At 38.1% G+C, this 16,113-nt stretch overlaps 1 protein-coding gene across 3 annotated transcripts in view; it reads right to left on the reverse strand.

The window, feature by feature from the left end:
- The window catches only part of fibcd1b (fibrinogen C domain containing 1b), a 147,132-nt gene that overhangs the window by 73,388 nt on the left and 57,631 nt on the right, over positions 1–16,113 (reverse strand). For all 3 annotated transcript variants that reach the window (XM_042509842.1, XM_042509841.1, XM_042509840.1), the window contains 2 exons: positions 15,095–15,254; positions 3,116–3,252 (listed from right to left, as the gene is read on the reverse strand). In XM_042509842.1, coding sequence (XP_042365776.1) covers positions 3,116–3,252; positions 15,095–15,254 — 297 coding nt within the window. The remainder of the gene's footprint in view (positions 1–3,115; positions 3,253–15,094; positions 15,255–16,113) is intronic.

The raw sequence follows: 16,113 nt of genomic DNA on the forward strand, positions 1-16,113 counted from the left end.
TATAAACAGCTCAGACATTTGCAAACTATAATGAAAACACTTTTTTCTTGAGTTTGAAGCACGATGACAACTTGGTTTGTACGCAAAATGCAAGCTGTCTATCTATGAGCTGCCTGTACGGTTTGAATTTGCCTAAAAAGTGCTGTGATTCATCCAATCGCTATGTCAGGAAAGACATCTCAGCATCAGCACTTAAATTAGATTTCCATTATTTAGTTATGCGATGCCATCAGTTGTCACCGTAAAAGCTTAACACTGGATTCTCCACCTTTGTGATTAGGGCATCATTTTTGCTTGATATCAGACAATAATGTCAACTCGTTACTCTGTGTCCATCTTCAGTCTGATATTGCATTCACTTTCACTGATTTACATTCATTAGAGACCATATCTGCCTGCATTTAACGTTTAAGTCCACACTGATCCGTAGCCATGCAAACATACTGGTTTTGCTGGGGTTTTAGAGTGGAGCTGAGAGAAGTAAATCAAACTACAGAGTCGGGAGATATTGAAAAGATATGTAGATTAAGACTAGCCTTGATTGCAGCATATTTCATATCTGCAGTGGTCACCATCATGGTTTACAATTGCCAGCACTGGTAGTTGTCCAGCATATGGAAATATCAATGGCCAAAATGCCTGATGGGTGTTATGCCAAATAATAAATAGCTTATTAAATAGTTTAATTGTGTCACATGTAAGAAATATGGCCAAGATTACTTATTATGTACTTATTCAGAACTAATGCAGACCATATTTTAAGATTTTAATCACGGTGGATATTAATCCGCTGAAGCCATACAAAGTGCCTCTTTAGAGCACGCGCCACATCCGTGGCAGTCACTGGGTGCATTCTGATTCGCATACTTTATGGCTGCCCTGGCAAAGTATGTACTGCTGCATGCAGTATGTACACAATCAGGACATACTACTTCTTCATTACACTGCACCCTGAACTTTGACCTTCTTTCTCATATAACTGTTACCATGGAGATAAAACAAATTGCCATTCGCCAAACTCAACAGAGACGGTTGGTTAACCCGGAGAGCTCTGCTATAATTACTTAACAATGTTTAACTTTTGTATTATAACTGCATACATTGTGGATTGTAACATTATATATTCATTTTATTAGCCTGTATATGCATTCCTCTGTCATTATTTCCATTTATTTTTGTTGGTGGTTATCTGTATGATTTATCCTGTCACTTAAACAATATATATTGCTATTATTACCATGTGACTGGTCATCGGTCCTTTGATTGCACTGTCATTCAGTCAGCTGTCACCCAGCTGTCAAGATGTAACAAAGCTGCAGCTGCGCAGAGGATTGTGGGTAAGAATAGCCATAAAAGCAAGCTGGCTTGCATACTGCAAAACTTCAGTTTTCTGCCCAAAACTAACCAATCCAACTAATGAAGGCAACAAGCACTAGCCAATCACAGGGAGAGTAGGGCGGGTCATCCCTTCCTATCCTGGGGTTTGCAAATTTGCCTCCAGGAAAACCTTCAACACATGCAGGTCTCACCATAGATCAGACCGGAAGATTCGTTTCACTCTACCACAGCAACCAGACAGCTGATAGCGGGCTTGGTGATTTCCTGGATACATTTGTTGGGAACTTCACAGTGACGCTTGAGTTCTTTTCCTCTGAGAACAAACCTCTGCTTAGTGATCCTGATAAATAATATTCATTTAACTTTTTTTCAAGTTCTTAAATTTGAAGTTTCTTTTTATTTCCGTCTAAATGCAGGCTCTTACACGGCTATTTAAATCTTATGTCTGGTATTTGTTCTATATGGCTGGAATTCTTGAATATTAATAGCCATATTGGCCTTAGAAAAAAAAGTCTAACATGATCACTGTACTGCATTCAGCCCTGATAAAACTGAACAAATTTAAACAGAAACAGTGGTGCGCCAAAAGCCCTGTTGTGTTATTCAGGAGCACTGCCTTTTAATACGGCAGGGTTGAATTCACTTTAATTCAAAGGGGCTTTGGCCAGAGGAACATACAGTGCATTGCCAAAGTAAGTGAATTAAAAACGAGATCTATGTAAAATTATTAAAAATCAACCAGAATGTATTTGATAAACTTACCGCTGCTGATTGAGTTCACTTCTGACACCGAACAAGAGAAAACGCACTTTGCCTCAAGCCTGTTGCATACTATTACACCATTTTCAAGAAACATGTCAATTTATCAGGAAAACACAGCGATAAGGTGCACTCTGTTTTGAGACTGAACTAGCTTCTCGTCACCATTTTTGTTATCACTCCTCATAGTTTCCGGCACGCTGCTCGACAACAGTGTTATTCCAGCCTGCGGCATTAATTGGCTGATAGTGCCCCCGCAGCGCTCATTGGCTGTTTTTCCATTTCAACCAAGAAACTGATTTTTCATGTCATAATGCCAGACAAATCGGCCATTATGAACTCAGAGGTGTAGGCGAATCCAAAGGTCTGGACCCAGGCAAACACCATTCAATTAGCCTACTTAACAAATCACCATTCATTCCAAACACTTCAGTTTTGTTGCATCTCTCGCTGCTCTGTTTCATTAGCTTTCTTTGCCTGGCTCCTTTTCATTCATTTTCCTTTCAGCACAACCTGATGATATTCTCACTTAGATGTAACTAATTAGGATTGCAAAATGGAAAAAAAAAGAAGGAAAAAAAAACAGTGGAGTGTTTTCAAACGGGTCCACTTGAAACTTGTGCTTAAGATCTTCCTTGCCGTTCTCTGATAAAACTTTGATGAGACCTTTTCAGATTGATACATGAGATTCCTAAGGCGGTACAACTGTAATCACAGCAGGCGCCTAGAAAAACAGTATAGGACCTCTTGTACCGCACGACTGTGATTTGAATGGAACCGATGCTGCAGTTAGAGAGATTCATGCTCAGTGATTCCTTTCTTTCAGTTGAGGTTATTTAGTAAATAAAAGCAGATTTGTAAAAAGCAGATAGTGAAAAGGCCTTTAGCTCCCTTTCATTCGCGCTTTCATTTTCATCTTGATTATAACCCTGGGTGAATGTTTCTATTTTAGGGTAGATGCAGCTTATGTGCTTTATGTGTGTGTTTAAATGCATGTGTGTTTTATCCTCTGACTCACCGTCCAGCCTCCTCCGTCTGTGGTCATGTCGCAGTAGACCTGGAAGCCTGAGGGGTGGTGAATAGGGAACACGGAGTAGATCCCGTCCTCTCTCTGACCACTGGCATACAGATCACCGCAGTCACGGGGACGTGAGCCTAGGGAGAGGTGAAAGTAGGGAGACATGAAATAAATTAGCTCCAATATAGCAAAGGGAAAGACTGCTTGGAGCGGTAAATCAGCAATAAAGAGAAGATGAGGAAAAACATGAGATAACTGTCTGCAGACAGGCGGAGAGGCAAAGAAAAGAACAGCGAACATGAAGGAGCAGCCCTGGTACTATGTTGTGAAGTCATCCTGTCAAAGTGAGACCTCAAAGTGTTGGCTTACCCAATTATTTTCGAAAAGGATGGCTCTTGAAAAGGACAGATAGAGCTATGAGGAGGTAGCGAATGGCTGTGTGGAGAGGGAGGACACAAAAAAGATAGATGGTGAGATGGATGGGGCGGGTGATAGATGACACAGTGGGACAACGGAGTCTTAAGTGCGGCAGAGATAAAAACGTGAAAAAAGACGAGCAGGTCGGAATGAAGACAGAAAGACACAAGGGTGGAGCGTGGACGTGATGCTACGAAGGAGACGCAGATATATGGCACACAGATTTGAGATAACACAAGTTGGCACAAGAAAAAAACAAAAGAATTCATCCCTTTAAAAGCCTCACTGATAAAAAAGCAATGGAATTTTAAAATTTCTTTGGGGTTATAAAAGAAAATATCAACTTTTTTTTTAACAGACCCTATAGGTTTTTTTTTAGATACAGGCCTCTACCTGATGATTAATGGTAATGTACCAAGTCTAAACATACCAACATATATCAATTGTGACCATAGAATTAGTAGTATTATTAGTACACATGATTTCCATGTATTTATTCTAGATATTTACTAGAACTTATTACTAGTTACTTATTACACTACTTTGAAAATGTCTCAGACATGGTAAAAAAATCATATTGTTCTTCTTTCATCAAATATATAATAAAATATCATTAAATAAATGGTATTACAACAGCAAATATTCATCCTTTTTTATTTCCTAAAGAAATGTGAATTTATTATCTAAGCATCACTACCATGACCATAAAAGGCCAATTCAATGACTAAAACATTGCTGTAAACAGTGAAAAAAAAACATGCTTACTAAATTATTTCACCATAAATATCATGGATAACAATGTATAATTTAAGTAATGATCAGTAGATGTTTTTTTTTTATATTTCTTAGCAAATAGTCAAATTTAATGGCATTAGTTTCACCTCACTGCTTTTACCGACAGAACAAAATGACAGAACAATTAAGCTGTTTGGTAAATGACCAAAAAAATTACCTTAATAAATAAATTAAATCAATTAAAAGAAATCAAACTAATTCTCTCTGGTTTCAGAGTTTTAAATGCTTGTTTGTATGCATGACTAAAAAAACTGTCAATCCAGGTGTGAAAGGGTTAAATTCAACACATTTTTAATTAACATATAGTGACTCAAAACATGCTCTTCATAAGAGCTGGGCAGGATGTTGAGGGGGGAGAATGAAGAAGTGTGGCTTAGTGATGAGATATACGCTGTACATTTGAGCGAAACAGACAAAGAGACAGGAAGAGTGGAGAATATAACAGAGAGACAGAAAGGGAATTCAGGAGAAAAAGTTAGTGCAGAGACAGAAGAGACAGCGACGGGAGCTTGTAAGCTACAGCAGAGCAGAACAGGAGCACCCTTGAGAAACCCGCTTTTACACAGGGGATACAAAATCTATTCCCCAGGAAGCAGGAGAGGAACTCTGTGATGAGGACGGTCATAGATTATGCATGCCAGCCTTCACTGGGTCAGACCCCGAAGTTTAAAACAGCCAGGAGAGTTCTTGAAAAGGCCATACAAGATTTTTTCGCAGTCCCTACATGATACGGAATGTTTGGTCTCCCTGAAGCTTTTCCGTTTCTTCGTGTAAGCCTTGACTGCTGAGCTCCGGCTTTCATCATCATCACACATAAATGGTAACATTTCCCAGTTCTTCTTTTCATTACAGGAAGACGAAGCTGTCTGGGTTCCATGGGACATTAAAAAAAGAGACTCATCATTATTTAAGAATTTGGTGCTCTGTTACAAGAGCTTTCAAAGTTTTTCGGTTTAATGATCCCTTACAGCGCAGAATTTTTTATTCCAAGGACCCCCCTCACTTTGGTGCTAATACTCCAGGTCCACTTCAGCTTCACAACTTGGGCGCACATAATTAAACACAGATGTAGAATTTTTGGTTGTCTATTGTGTGCATATTATTTCACAATCCACACATTTCTAATCCAGTTACATGTAACCTGGCAATTTAACTGACATGACGTGTCACAAAAAGTTTATTTTCAAGGAAACAACCAGTTGGGGGATTGTCTTTCCCTTTTTATTTCCTGTCTGTGTGTCATTGTATATGAGTGTGTCCGCTGGCTATATTTGGAGGTATTTGTTTGTCCATGAATGCAGTGCAGGCAGAGCTCTTCTTTATTTCCCTCTGTAGCATTCTGTGGTGTTTTGAGTCAACCCAATCAGAGCTGGATGAGACCAATCGATGGATGAGGGAAGCAGTGTTTGTGAGTGAATGTATACTATCAGACCCAGCAGAATGAATGCTTAAGTTGAACTTTTATTGCACAAGACGTTCTGCTGCTGTCTGTACCCAGAGTGCTCCACACTCTGAGAATGCCATGCAATGAATAGAGTGCCCCAACAAAAAAAACAATGGGAATTTTCCATTGGATTTTGGATTATTGTAGAAAATAAGCTCTGTGGTTAACAAAAGTTTATGATACTTACACCTTTTGTTCAGCAACATAATCTTCACTAATAAACACAATTTTCAGGATTTTTGAAGCCAAAATGTATTCACCAGAAGTAAAAAGCTTTTGACTGGCTAACACAAATTACACTTCAGTTGCAGCTCCACCGCTCAAGGCTGTAAAGCCAGGTTTGGCATGGTTGATGAGTTCTGTAGTTTCATTTAGCCACTTGTAAGCAATCACCATGATAAAGACACAAAAAAGGTTCACAGTTTAGAGTGGGGTATTTACTGACATAATGTTGACAGAAAATGAATGTCCCTTGAGCTTGTGTTTACTACAGAACTTACTTCAGACTTCCTACCAAAATAAGCCATTTAAAAACCCTTTGACGTTAAGATGAGGGAACCAGAGGTGCTGAAATTCTAATGGATTTCTGGGTTTTAAGACTCATTACTGGGGTTGTCTTTAACCGAACGGTATACATATACTTATATATATTCCAACAGCGCACCTAATGAATAAATAGAAAATCAAAACCTAGCAGCAGATATTTTAATTGTGGCAGGCTGCCACAAATAAATAAATATGTGGGAAACCCTGGACCAATACAAAAATATTGATACTTACTACACAATACTATATTTTTGTTTTGAAGACTGATTCCACATGTTATGAATGAAGTGTTGTGTGTACTCAAAAAACATATGGGTGTGCAATACATGGTCACACGCACCTTAACTAGTTTAATCAGACTCATAATTGCAGTGATGGCTGAACAAAAGAGGAAAAAACCTTGACAAAGAGAACTTGGAGCTCTAACAGAAAAGAAGGGAGGAGGAGAAAATGCCTCAGCCTCCAGATGGCTGACACAGAGACAATGAGAGACAATGTTCACTGGCAGGCACTTTTCAGAGAGGAAGAATCTAGGAATATCCAGGTTGCAGAGAAATTCTTTTAGTCAAACCGGATCTTCAGCAGTGGTTAATATTACATTTCCAGGGTACCATTACTAACAAGTAAATGCTAGAGACAGATCATTAGCTGTCAAGGTGATAATGTGGGTATTGCTGGCTATAATGCAAATGAAAACCTAGCTTGCTAACAAATGCAGGAAAATATGATGTTATTTGTACATTTTCCATTTCTTACATTCCGTGCCTGTCTACCAACTCAATCTCTGATGAAAGGGCAGTTTGTATTTTTCATTGCCAATAGAGTGTCTCAGGGATGTAGTTTTTTCCGAAGGCCATCACAGAAGTTGCCGTTGCCCTGGTTTCCCTGTCAAAAAGCCTACGGCATTTTTCTACTTCATTTTGAATCGTTGTCGAAAATAAGCTCTGTGGCAAACAACAGTTTATCATACTTACACGTTTTGTTCAGCAGGGTAGGGATAAGTAAAAAGCTTACGTTTGGCTATAAAAAAACCTCACCATGGTTGCATGACTTAACGTAACAACCACAATAAGGATATAAAGCCGGATTTGGTGTAATGACATTCTATAGTCTTATTGAACCACTTGCTAGCAACTTCCATTTTTAAGACATGTAAAAGCTTCAAAATTCATGAGTGGGGTATTTATGTATGCATTTTATGTCATAGAACAAGATGTAAAAGTCTCTTTAGCTTGTGTTAATCCTGGACAATATTTCAAGCATCTAACCAAAAACAAATTTACCTTGAGACGAGTGAATTGGAAGTGCCAAAATGCTAACTCATTTCCAGGTTTTAGAAGTCATCCCTGGGGCACTTTATATCATAAAACATCAACTGGTTTGACTAGGCAACAATGTTTCCAACACACAAACTCAGTTGCTATTGATTGAGGCTGTGACCTCGCTAGTCAAAAGTTTACCCAAATTGAACTTCGTAGGATGCAAAAACACACATTTGTGATGAAGGTTTTTCTCCCCCCCTTTGCTTGTAATGATTGGAAGTGAACAGAGCCGACTATTTGCGAAAGTTAATTTTGTTCACGAGTGACTGTACCCTAAAATTGTAATTGGTCATCATTAGCTGCCACTGTAGAAGACTGATTATTCAAGTTTATACACTGCTCTCCCAAATATGAAAGTACATAAGCCACCTTTAGTCATAACAAGGTAATGTGATTGGTATCTGTGATTCTGGCCTTGTATTACTTGATAACGGATCGAAACCAAATTTTAGGCTGGTCAAATCCACAATTCATATCGTCCTCAAGCTGATTTTCTGCAGACTTAGCTTGGGGTGCAGACTTCACCTGACTGATTTAACTACCCACGGTGCTTTGCAACACAGAAGTGATGTTGTAAATGTCCCAATTTGCATACTAAAATAAAATAAATAAGAAACAAACTTATTACGAATGTGTAAAACTGTACTAAAAGTTACTGGAATCATGTAGACCACAAAAATATTCAACCACATCACGTCTTCTGTAGAATATAGACTATAGAGGTATGTAAAATGCCTATTATAATTAAAGCCTACCCCATATAAGCTGTGCGGCATAATATAGTCTAAATATAGAGTAAGGACAGTGATTACACAGGCAAGTCCTGCAGCAATCACCATGTTCATGATTGTAGTTGTTGCTCGGTTTCCACATTAACAGGTGTAACAGACTTGAGGCTGGCCAAATAGTGACTGTTTTACATTCTCATCCCCTTGCAGACTAAAACTGGTGACTGTAAACATGTTGCAGTACATAGACCAAACACCGCTGGGGCTCAGTGTGCAATTTCAGAGGGTTGACATCTGGATTAAATTCCCAATCTCACCTGTGCACCGCTTACCAGTCCCCAATGCAGCTTCCCAGCCTGACTGTTGTGCATTTTGCCTCATCATCCAGCCAAACTGTTGCTTATTGCTGCATGTCTATTATAACCATTGTGGATTTTATGGTCAAATTTATTCTAGAATTTTCTTACTGTCAAAAACCAAGCCAACAATGTGCCCTTCTCTCAATACTTCCTGGCATTCTGAATGTTTTGGCTTCTACTGAAATTTAATTTCTTTCAAAAAAGAAGAAATGAACCAAAAAAGAGCAAGAAATTAGTATGAATTTAACCCTAAGTTTAACCCCTAAGCAACAGTGGAAGTCAATGGAATTCCAAGCTATCAGGCTTTGGATTCACAAACAATAATTGGCAATAAGATCATTCATTGATGGCTTTTGTCTTTTCATTTGATGACAGTAAAAAAGTGTAGAACCAGAACTTATCCTTTCAAGGAGACATTTAGTTTCTAATGATGTGTGTTTGGTGTGGTTGGCGCGTGTGTTAGTGCCAGGATGGGACCTTTGAGGAGCGTATCTGTTCTGAATCTCATCTGTTTGGCGGCAAAATCCGTAGTCGCATAAACCCTTCAAAGTAAATCACTCTGACATTGCCGGCACCGCACAGTAGGAGCTGAACTCATTTAAATGCACCCTGTCCTCACATCTCCAGCTAACACTGCTCATCTGTGGCAGCCATTATAGTCGTTCCCGACCATGCACGTCTCCAATCTAACTTTTCCTATTTATGTTCTGTCTTTCTCTTTTGTTTTAAAATGCAATATCCATACAGCTGAATAATTAATGTGGCAGGAAAAAAATTAATAAAGAAATCTTACAAATGCCAAGCCAATGCTTGCATATTTTCTGTGGTAAAGCCACTGTGCAACAAAGTCAGGCAGACCACGAACTGAAAAGTAGGACTTCTACAGTGGTTTCGCACAGCTCCTGCTACCGTCTGAGCTGAGAGGGGCTTTACTGCTGTCAGGTTTGGATTCATACAACTTTGAAAATCTAATATGCTCTTATGGGAATCCAATGCAAACAGTATAGAGATGAATACTTCAAATATCCACAGGCACAGTGGGACAGACAGCCAGTCAAAGATATTCACGGTGGTGCCCCAGACTTAAACATATATGCACAAAGTTGTGACAGAACCAGACATAAAATATTGAAAACTAACTGTTGCGCATATGTGCATACAATTTTTTTTTAAATTTATTTATCTATCATTGTGCCTTAGTAAGACTATTTATACAAAAGATGTTCAGTGTCTGCAACACATGCCAGAAGTCACACAGAATTACAAATAGATACAAAAGTGTTAGTGGCATTATTATTAATTAGACTTGTATATACATCAACTATCTTTACACCACACTGCTAATAATAAGAGCTGTGCTTTCTAAACACATATACAGAAAGCCAAAAGCAATATAGCCACACAAAAGAGCCATAAGAACAAAAACAAGCATACATTGCATAATCAATAAAAATGGGCATATAGAGACGATGTATATGTCGTGCAGCAGTTTTGAACAGAATTGATGTTTTTGTTGTTTTTCTAGCTGTTTTCTACTTCAATGTAGATGTCTTTGATGAAATGTCAAGACTGCGCTCCACAAAAACACTGACTTGCCCCTGGGTGCTTGGTTGTAGTTTGTTCTGACTGTGGCTCTGAGGAGCAGACAGAATGGAAACCATCACGGAACTACAAGAAGGTTTGGGTGGACTTCATTTGGAGTGTATATATTTGTGCAATAACATTATTAAATACTTGACTTTTTTTGCTTTGTGTGTTAAGCCAAAATATATTACTTATTTTAAAAAAGTCTTTTTTACATTTGCTATCACATAATACAGTATTTTACAGCAATACAGGGTGCTTTAAAGAATCTTCAAGCAGAGAATATATAAGGCGCTATCCATGCTGTTGAACCTTAGTGCTGAACCTTTTAGTCTGACTGTTGTACAGCTTTGCTCTTGACATTTAGGTAGCTTTAGGATATCTAGGCTTTAAATGGGTCAGTGCAAAGCACTCTTTAGACACTAACATGAAACACACCAGAGTTTAATTTGCCGATCCATTATAAATCAAACAGAGAAACGTTTCCTGAAACCTTATTGGTGTCGTCACTGCAAAATAGTTATCACAGCCTAATCTATTCTAATACGCTAACTCCTGGCTCCATTTAAACAGCAAAAGCTACAAATTGAGCCACAAAAGGGGAGTAGGGTAATATTTCCTTCTACGACAGTATTGGCCTATTGTCAGGTCAGGTACATCTGCTGTAAACTTTGTTGTAGTCAAGACCACTTCAACTAAGACCAAGTCATGACCAAGACTAAAGTGTCTCGAGACTGAGTTGAGACACGACCGGTGCAAGGTCCCACACTGTAGGTCAAACTTAATTAAATGTAGAACATGCAAGCCACAGGCACTCCTAAAATTGACACAGAAACTAAATGAGGATTCCTATCCATTCAATTTTATAATATATACTGTATATAATATAATAATATACTGTCTGTGTGTTTGTATAAGTGCATTATGAAAAGGTGTATTGATAAAATAAGGTAACGGCAGTACAGAGATGAATTGTATGTGTGGGGATTTAACCTTTTGTTTTGTTTTTAACACTAAGGAGCTTATCCATCTTTTTTCCAACACTCCCATTTTTGCACAAGCAATTTAGTGATTTTCCCTCAGTGTAGGACCTGATTGGTTTTTGACTAAAATCCTGAATCATTTGGACTGAGACCAAGACAAGACCAAGTAAAAATGTGGACTCGAGTCCTCCAACACTGGCTAGGATGACAGGGTTGGGTAAAAATGTTGCTTGACAGATTCAGCTCTATGGAAAGGGTGAACATATGAAATGAATGCTAAATTTGGTTTTAAGTTCTTTCTGTATGTTGTCTGCCCTTGAAGAGAACATACAGAAATACAGGTAATTCTCTAGCTGCTCACATTAAATGAAAAATAGAGTAAACTCTCCTCAATTCTCTCATTGTAGTGTTTCTGTACTTTTGGGTGTCACAAAGTAAAGTTAATTCAAGCCTTTAGCATGAAGTGCATCCCAAAGTCCAGTGTGCTGCTGCTAAATCTGCTTTGTATAGTCGCTAATGAATAGGTCTGCATATTTCAGTAATCCCAAATTCCCCAAAAGCAAAAGAAAATTGTTTTTACTCACTAATTTGTGAACATTTCATTTTCTTTCAAACTTTAAAACTAGCTAAAAATGAACTTTTAAAAATACATCAGTTTTAGTGAAACTCTTCATCTAGAAACATGACTCATAATGAGCTGAAATCTCTGAAAGACAGCTGACTGAACTGGACACCTGTTTCCAAGATGGTCACTATGAAATAATGAGAGCAGAAGCTGATTATGAGCCAAACTCCTGCAGAAACAACAGGGCAGATGTAATCATCGTTACAACCTTGTTCTGGCTGCTGACTTTACCATGTTGTGCAGGAATGGATTTTGTAAATACACAGAGCTCATACATAATTATTCCTTATTATGAACACTTTAGAAGACATTTTCCCAAATAGCATTACAACACAAACACATGTATAATCTAATGCAATGCAAAACAATAGCTTTGCATTAAATATTACCTCATAAAATTCATTCTCTTTGGAGTTTTTGAGAACAGTGATGTTGCTTCACATCAGGTTGCATCACATTGTAATTGTGTTCTCCCCATACAAGTGCATGCAGCAGGGGATGCTATGCAGCTCATAAATTGACTAATGATTGCCTTAGCAATGGGAGACAATGTTGTTTCTGTCTCTGTCGCTGTTACCATTAATATACTGTAGAGCCAGGAGACAACAAATTAAAATAAAGCTCCAAGAAATTATTCCACAATTGAGTTATAAAACCTGCTGTGAGATAACATTTCTGCTAAGATCTGAGGGATCATTTCTCTAACAATTAATTCATACTTTATTGCCACCCAGGATTCTGCGGTGTTTGTCCTAACTGTTTACTGATTGCCTCAGATAATCTAGTTTAGGCAGGAAAATTCTGGAAGGTTTTTTCAGGCATGACACTGTGTGAAACAGATGGCTGAACCTGCAGTGCAAAAGTTCAGCACCACGGACAGAGCTTCAGCCACAATTGTCAATTTTTCTAATTTAAGTCACATTTTAAATCACATTGGAAATACATGGTTTCTGTTGGACAATTTGCTATATTAATTGTTGGTGTAAATGTTTGGTTGGTCTTGATCCATCTTTAAGTGTACTGTGCATTATATAGTATTAGTGTAAATTAGTGCTGGGCAGTATGACCAAAAGTTTGCATCACAATATTTTTTCAGATTCTGACAGTTTAATATATATCACGGTATGTATTTATTATTTTGTAAACATTGAATAAATAAATGAATAAATAATGACATCATACAAGGGGGTCACAATTCTCTAAATACATGATTTGATTAGACTTTAGATCTTTAGGTAACCATTCAGTTTGATTTAATTTTGATCAATTTTTAAAAAAAATTTTTTATGTAAAAAACAAATTTCAGCACAGATCACTTGTTTCATGTCCTGAAAACTGTCACTTACGCCCGAAAGATATTATATAAAAAATAGGCGACACGTTATCAAGTTTGATATAACTGCTATATTTTTGTGGGAGAATGTAATAAAATGTAAAAATAAAATGTAATAAATAACAATAACTTATCCCACCAGTCTTGAACAAACTGTGAGACATCAAAAGAAAAACCACTGCGATATGGCAAAAGGTGACTACATCAACAGCTTGAATTTCCTCTTAGCACAGCTTGCAGACTGTAGTTTTTCTGTCAACAACGCATTCGTTGTTTACATAACTCACGGAGTAGGCAACATGTAGCCACACCGCTGACCTCAAGGACGCAAGATAATTTTCCACATCTGTTGTTTCTCTGTCACCACTGCAATCTCTATCTATTTCTAATAAAGTGCACCTGCATGATAATGTTGCCAGTAAACTAAGCCGGATTTTTAAAACCAAAAAGTCTTCCACAGAGCAGACACAGCTCCTCTTGTCTGCGAGTGCCTCTCCGCTCTCTTTCTTAATCTTCCATCTGTGTTTTCTAATCTCAGATCTACTGTAGCAATGGAGCCTCTCACAGCTGTTATGCTAACACTAGCTAATACTAATACTAGCTTGCAGACTGACCCAGCGCGTCATTCAGCGGTTTAAGTTTGTAAATATACAATTATTTTTGTTACAAACTGGTTGTGTGTCACACATTGGTTGTGTGCCTGGGTGTTGCCGAGTTGGAGAGTTAGTTGTGACATATTAGTTATAAAGTTAGTAAGAGGGAGGGTGTGCAGTGACATGTAATGTGGGTCCCTGAGCTATACACTCTTTGCAGCTTGCCCCCACTATAGTGCTATTTGCAGAGAACACTGTAATATATTTTGCTGTCTGTTGAACCGTTGCAGCTATGCTCCAGCTATGCACCGGTATGACCGTGTATGAAAAATTCATATTGTACAGTAATTAAAAAGCAGTATTGCAAATTCAAGAATTTCTATACTGTAATATAAAGCATATAATAAGAACATTGGCTACATCTAAATTTGAAAGTGTGGTTCAGTTTGAAAATGTGGTTATTAATGCAGCTAAAATTAGAGGATTCAATAATTTTTATTACTATATTAAATGAATGACAACAAAACAGACAGAGGCACATTGAAGCTAATTGCTCAGTTAAATCTATTAAGCTGATGATGTCACAAGCTTAAACTGTTTGTAAGGTTGGATATTAATTGATAGAACACCCACTGTGTCATGTGAAGCGCTCCAGTTCCTGAGAGCAAAAGTTAAAGCACATGCCTGTGCCCTCATGTTTGCAAATTTATGAGCCATCTTCCACATTCTCAAGCCGTGCTGCTCACACAGGAGGAACGTGAACACTGCAAGGCGAATCCAACAAGGGAATGCCACTGGGTATACTGTGCCTGTTTGAAAGCCTTCCAATGGGATGATGCCTCGGGCCCTTCACTGCCTCTCAGCAACACAGCCCAGGGGACATGCTAGTCATTTCTCATGTACAGTAAAAAATTCCACATCTCTACCAAGGCCACTGGATAATGTGGATGAGATGTAGCCCAGGGAAACATACTGGTATCACCGGGAGAGGTTGACTTGAATGAATATGTGGTGAGATGGATGACAGATCACACTGGAATATCATTTCACAAAATAGTGGAGTCGGGCTGACAGGGGGATGAGATCACGACACGGCGCAGAAGGTCAAACGTATAGGTAGCCAGAGATGTGTGAATAATATATACAGAGACAGAGGGATAAATTGAATATCAGACAGACAAATGCACAAAGAAAGGATCCAATCTCACCAGACAGGTACAGATAGTCAAGCCACGCCTCATTTCTCTTACCATTGGCGCAGCCCTTGAAACGGGCCCCTCTGACTGGCGCCCTCTGCAAGTCGGCCTTGACACGCGCCTTCAGGCCCACGTTCTCCTTTTGCATGGCGTTGAGTGCATCGCTCACTGAGTTCACTACCTTCACCATGTTGATCTGGCTGTCCGACAGCAGCTGTAAAACACACACAAATACACAATAATAATGCACATTACGCTTACATTTATTCATTAAAGATAGTAATACAAGCTGTATATATTACCTCTAAAAGGGTTTTTACAACCTTCCAGGAAGTCTGTAATTTCCATTTATGTCACTTCATTATAGAAATTATCTATGAGACGTGTTAAATGCTCTAAGAGTAATAGTCACTAACATATCGATTATATTAAACCTCATTTTCGATAACTATTTATGGCTAGCTTTTATTCCACTGTAGGCATTAACCATTTGACCTCCTCAATAGAAATGTCCCACCAGTGCCTTCATTGGTGTTTTTGCTTTTTGTGATGTCATTTCTTAGAGTATCTTCAACAGCTATAAACGCCTAAAATCTGCAAAACCTAGGCTAAACCGCTATGTGAGTCAATAAAACTTAATAATTGATAAATTATTAAGTTTTATTTAAATTATTAAAACTGCTGTTGTTTTTTTTTAATCAGATTTCAGAAAATAAAAGCACAAAAGATATTGATCCACTAGGGAGACACTAGGGATGCATGTGTTCATTTCTATCTATCTATCTATATCTATCCATCCATACAGACAGACAGAGAGATACTGATATATGGATAGAAATTGACAGATATCAACAGAGGTCATAAACCTGATAACAGGAAAGACTGAAGTCTAGCTTTCTGTTGCCAAGACAATTAATGTTTTAGCTATTGTGCCTTTTATTTTAAGTTGATATATACAGGATTATGCAAACAACAGTCTACCAAGGCCATTATGTGAAGGGCCATTACAGGCAAACACTGGCGTAATTGCTGAGAAATACCATATTTACACGGCATGTAAGGTAATGTAACGT

Source organism: Plectropomus leopardus, chromosome 20 (genome assembly GCF_008729295.1).
Source record: "Plectropomus leopardus isolate mb chromosome 20, YSFRI_Pleo_2.0, whole genome shotgun sequence".
Lineage (NCBI taxonomy): Eukaryota > Metazoa > Chordata > Actinopteri > Perciformes > Serranidae > Plectropomus > Plectropomus leopardus.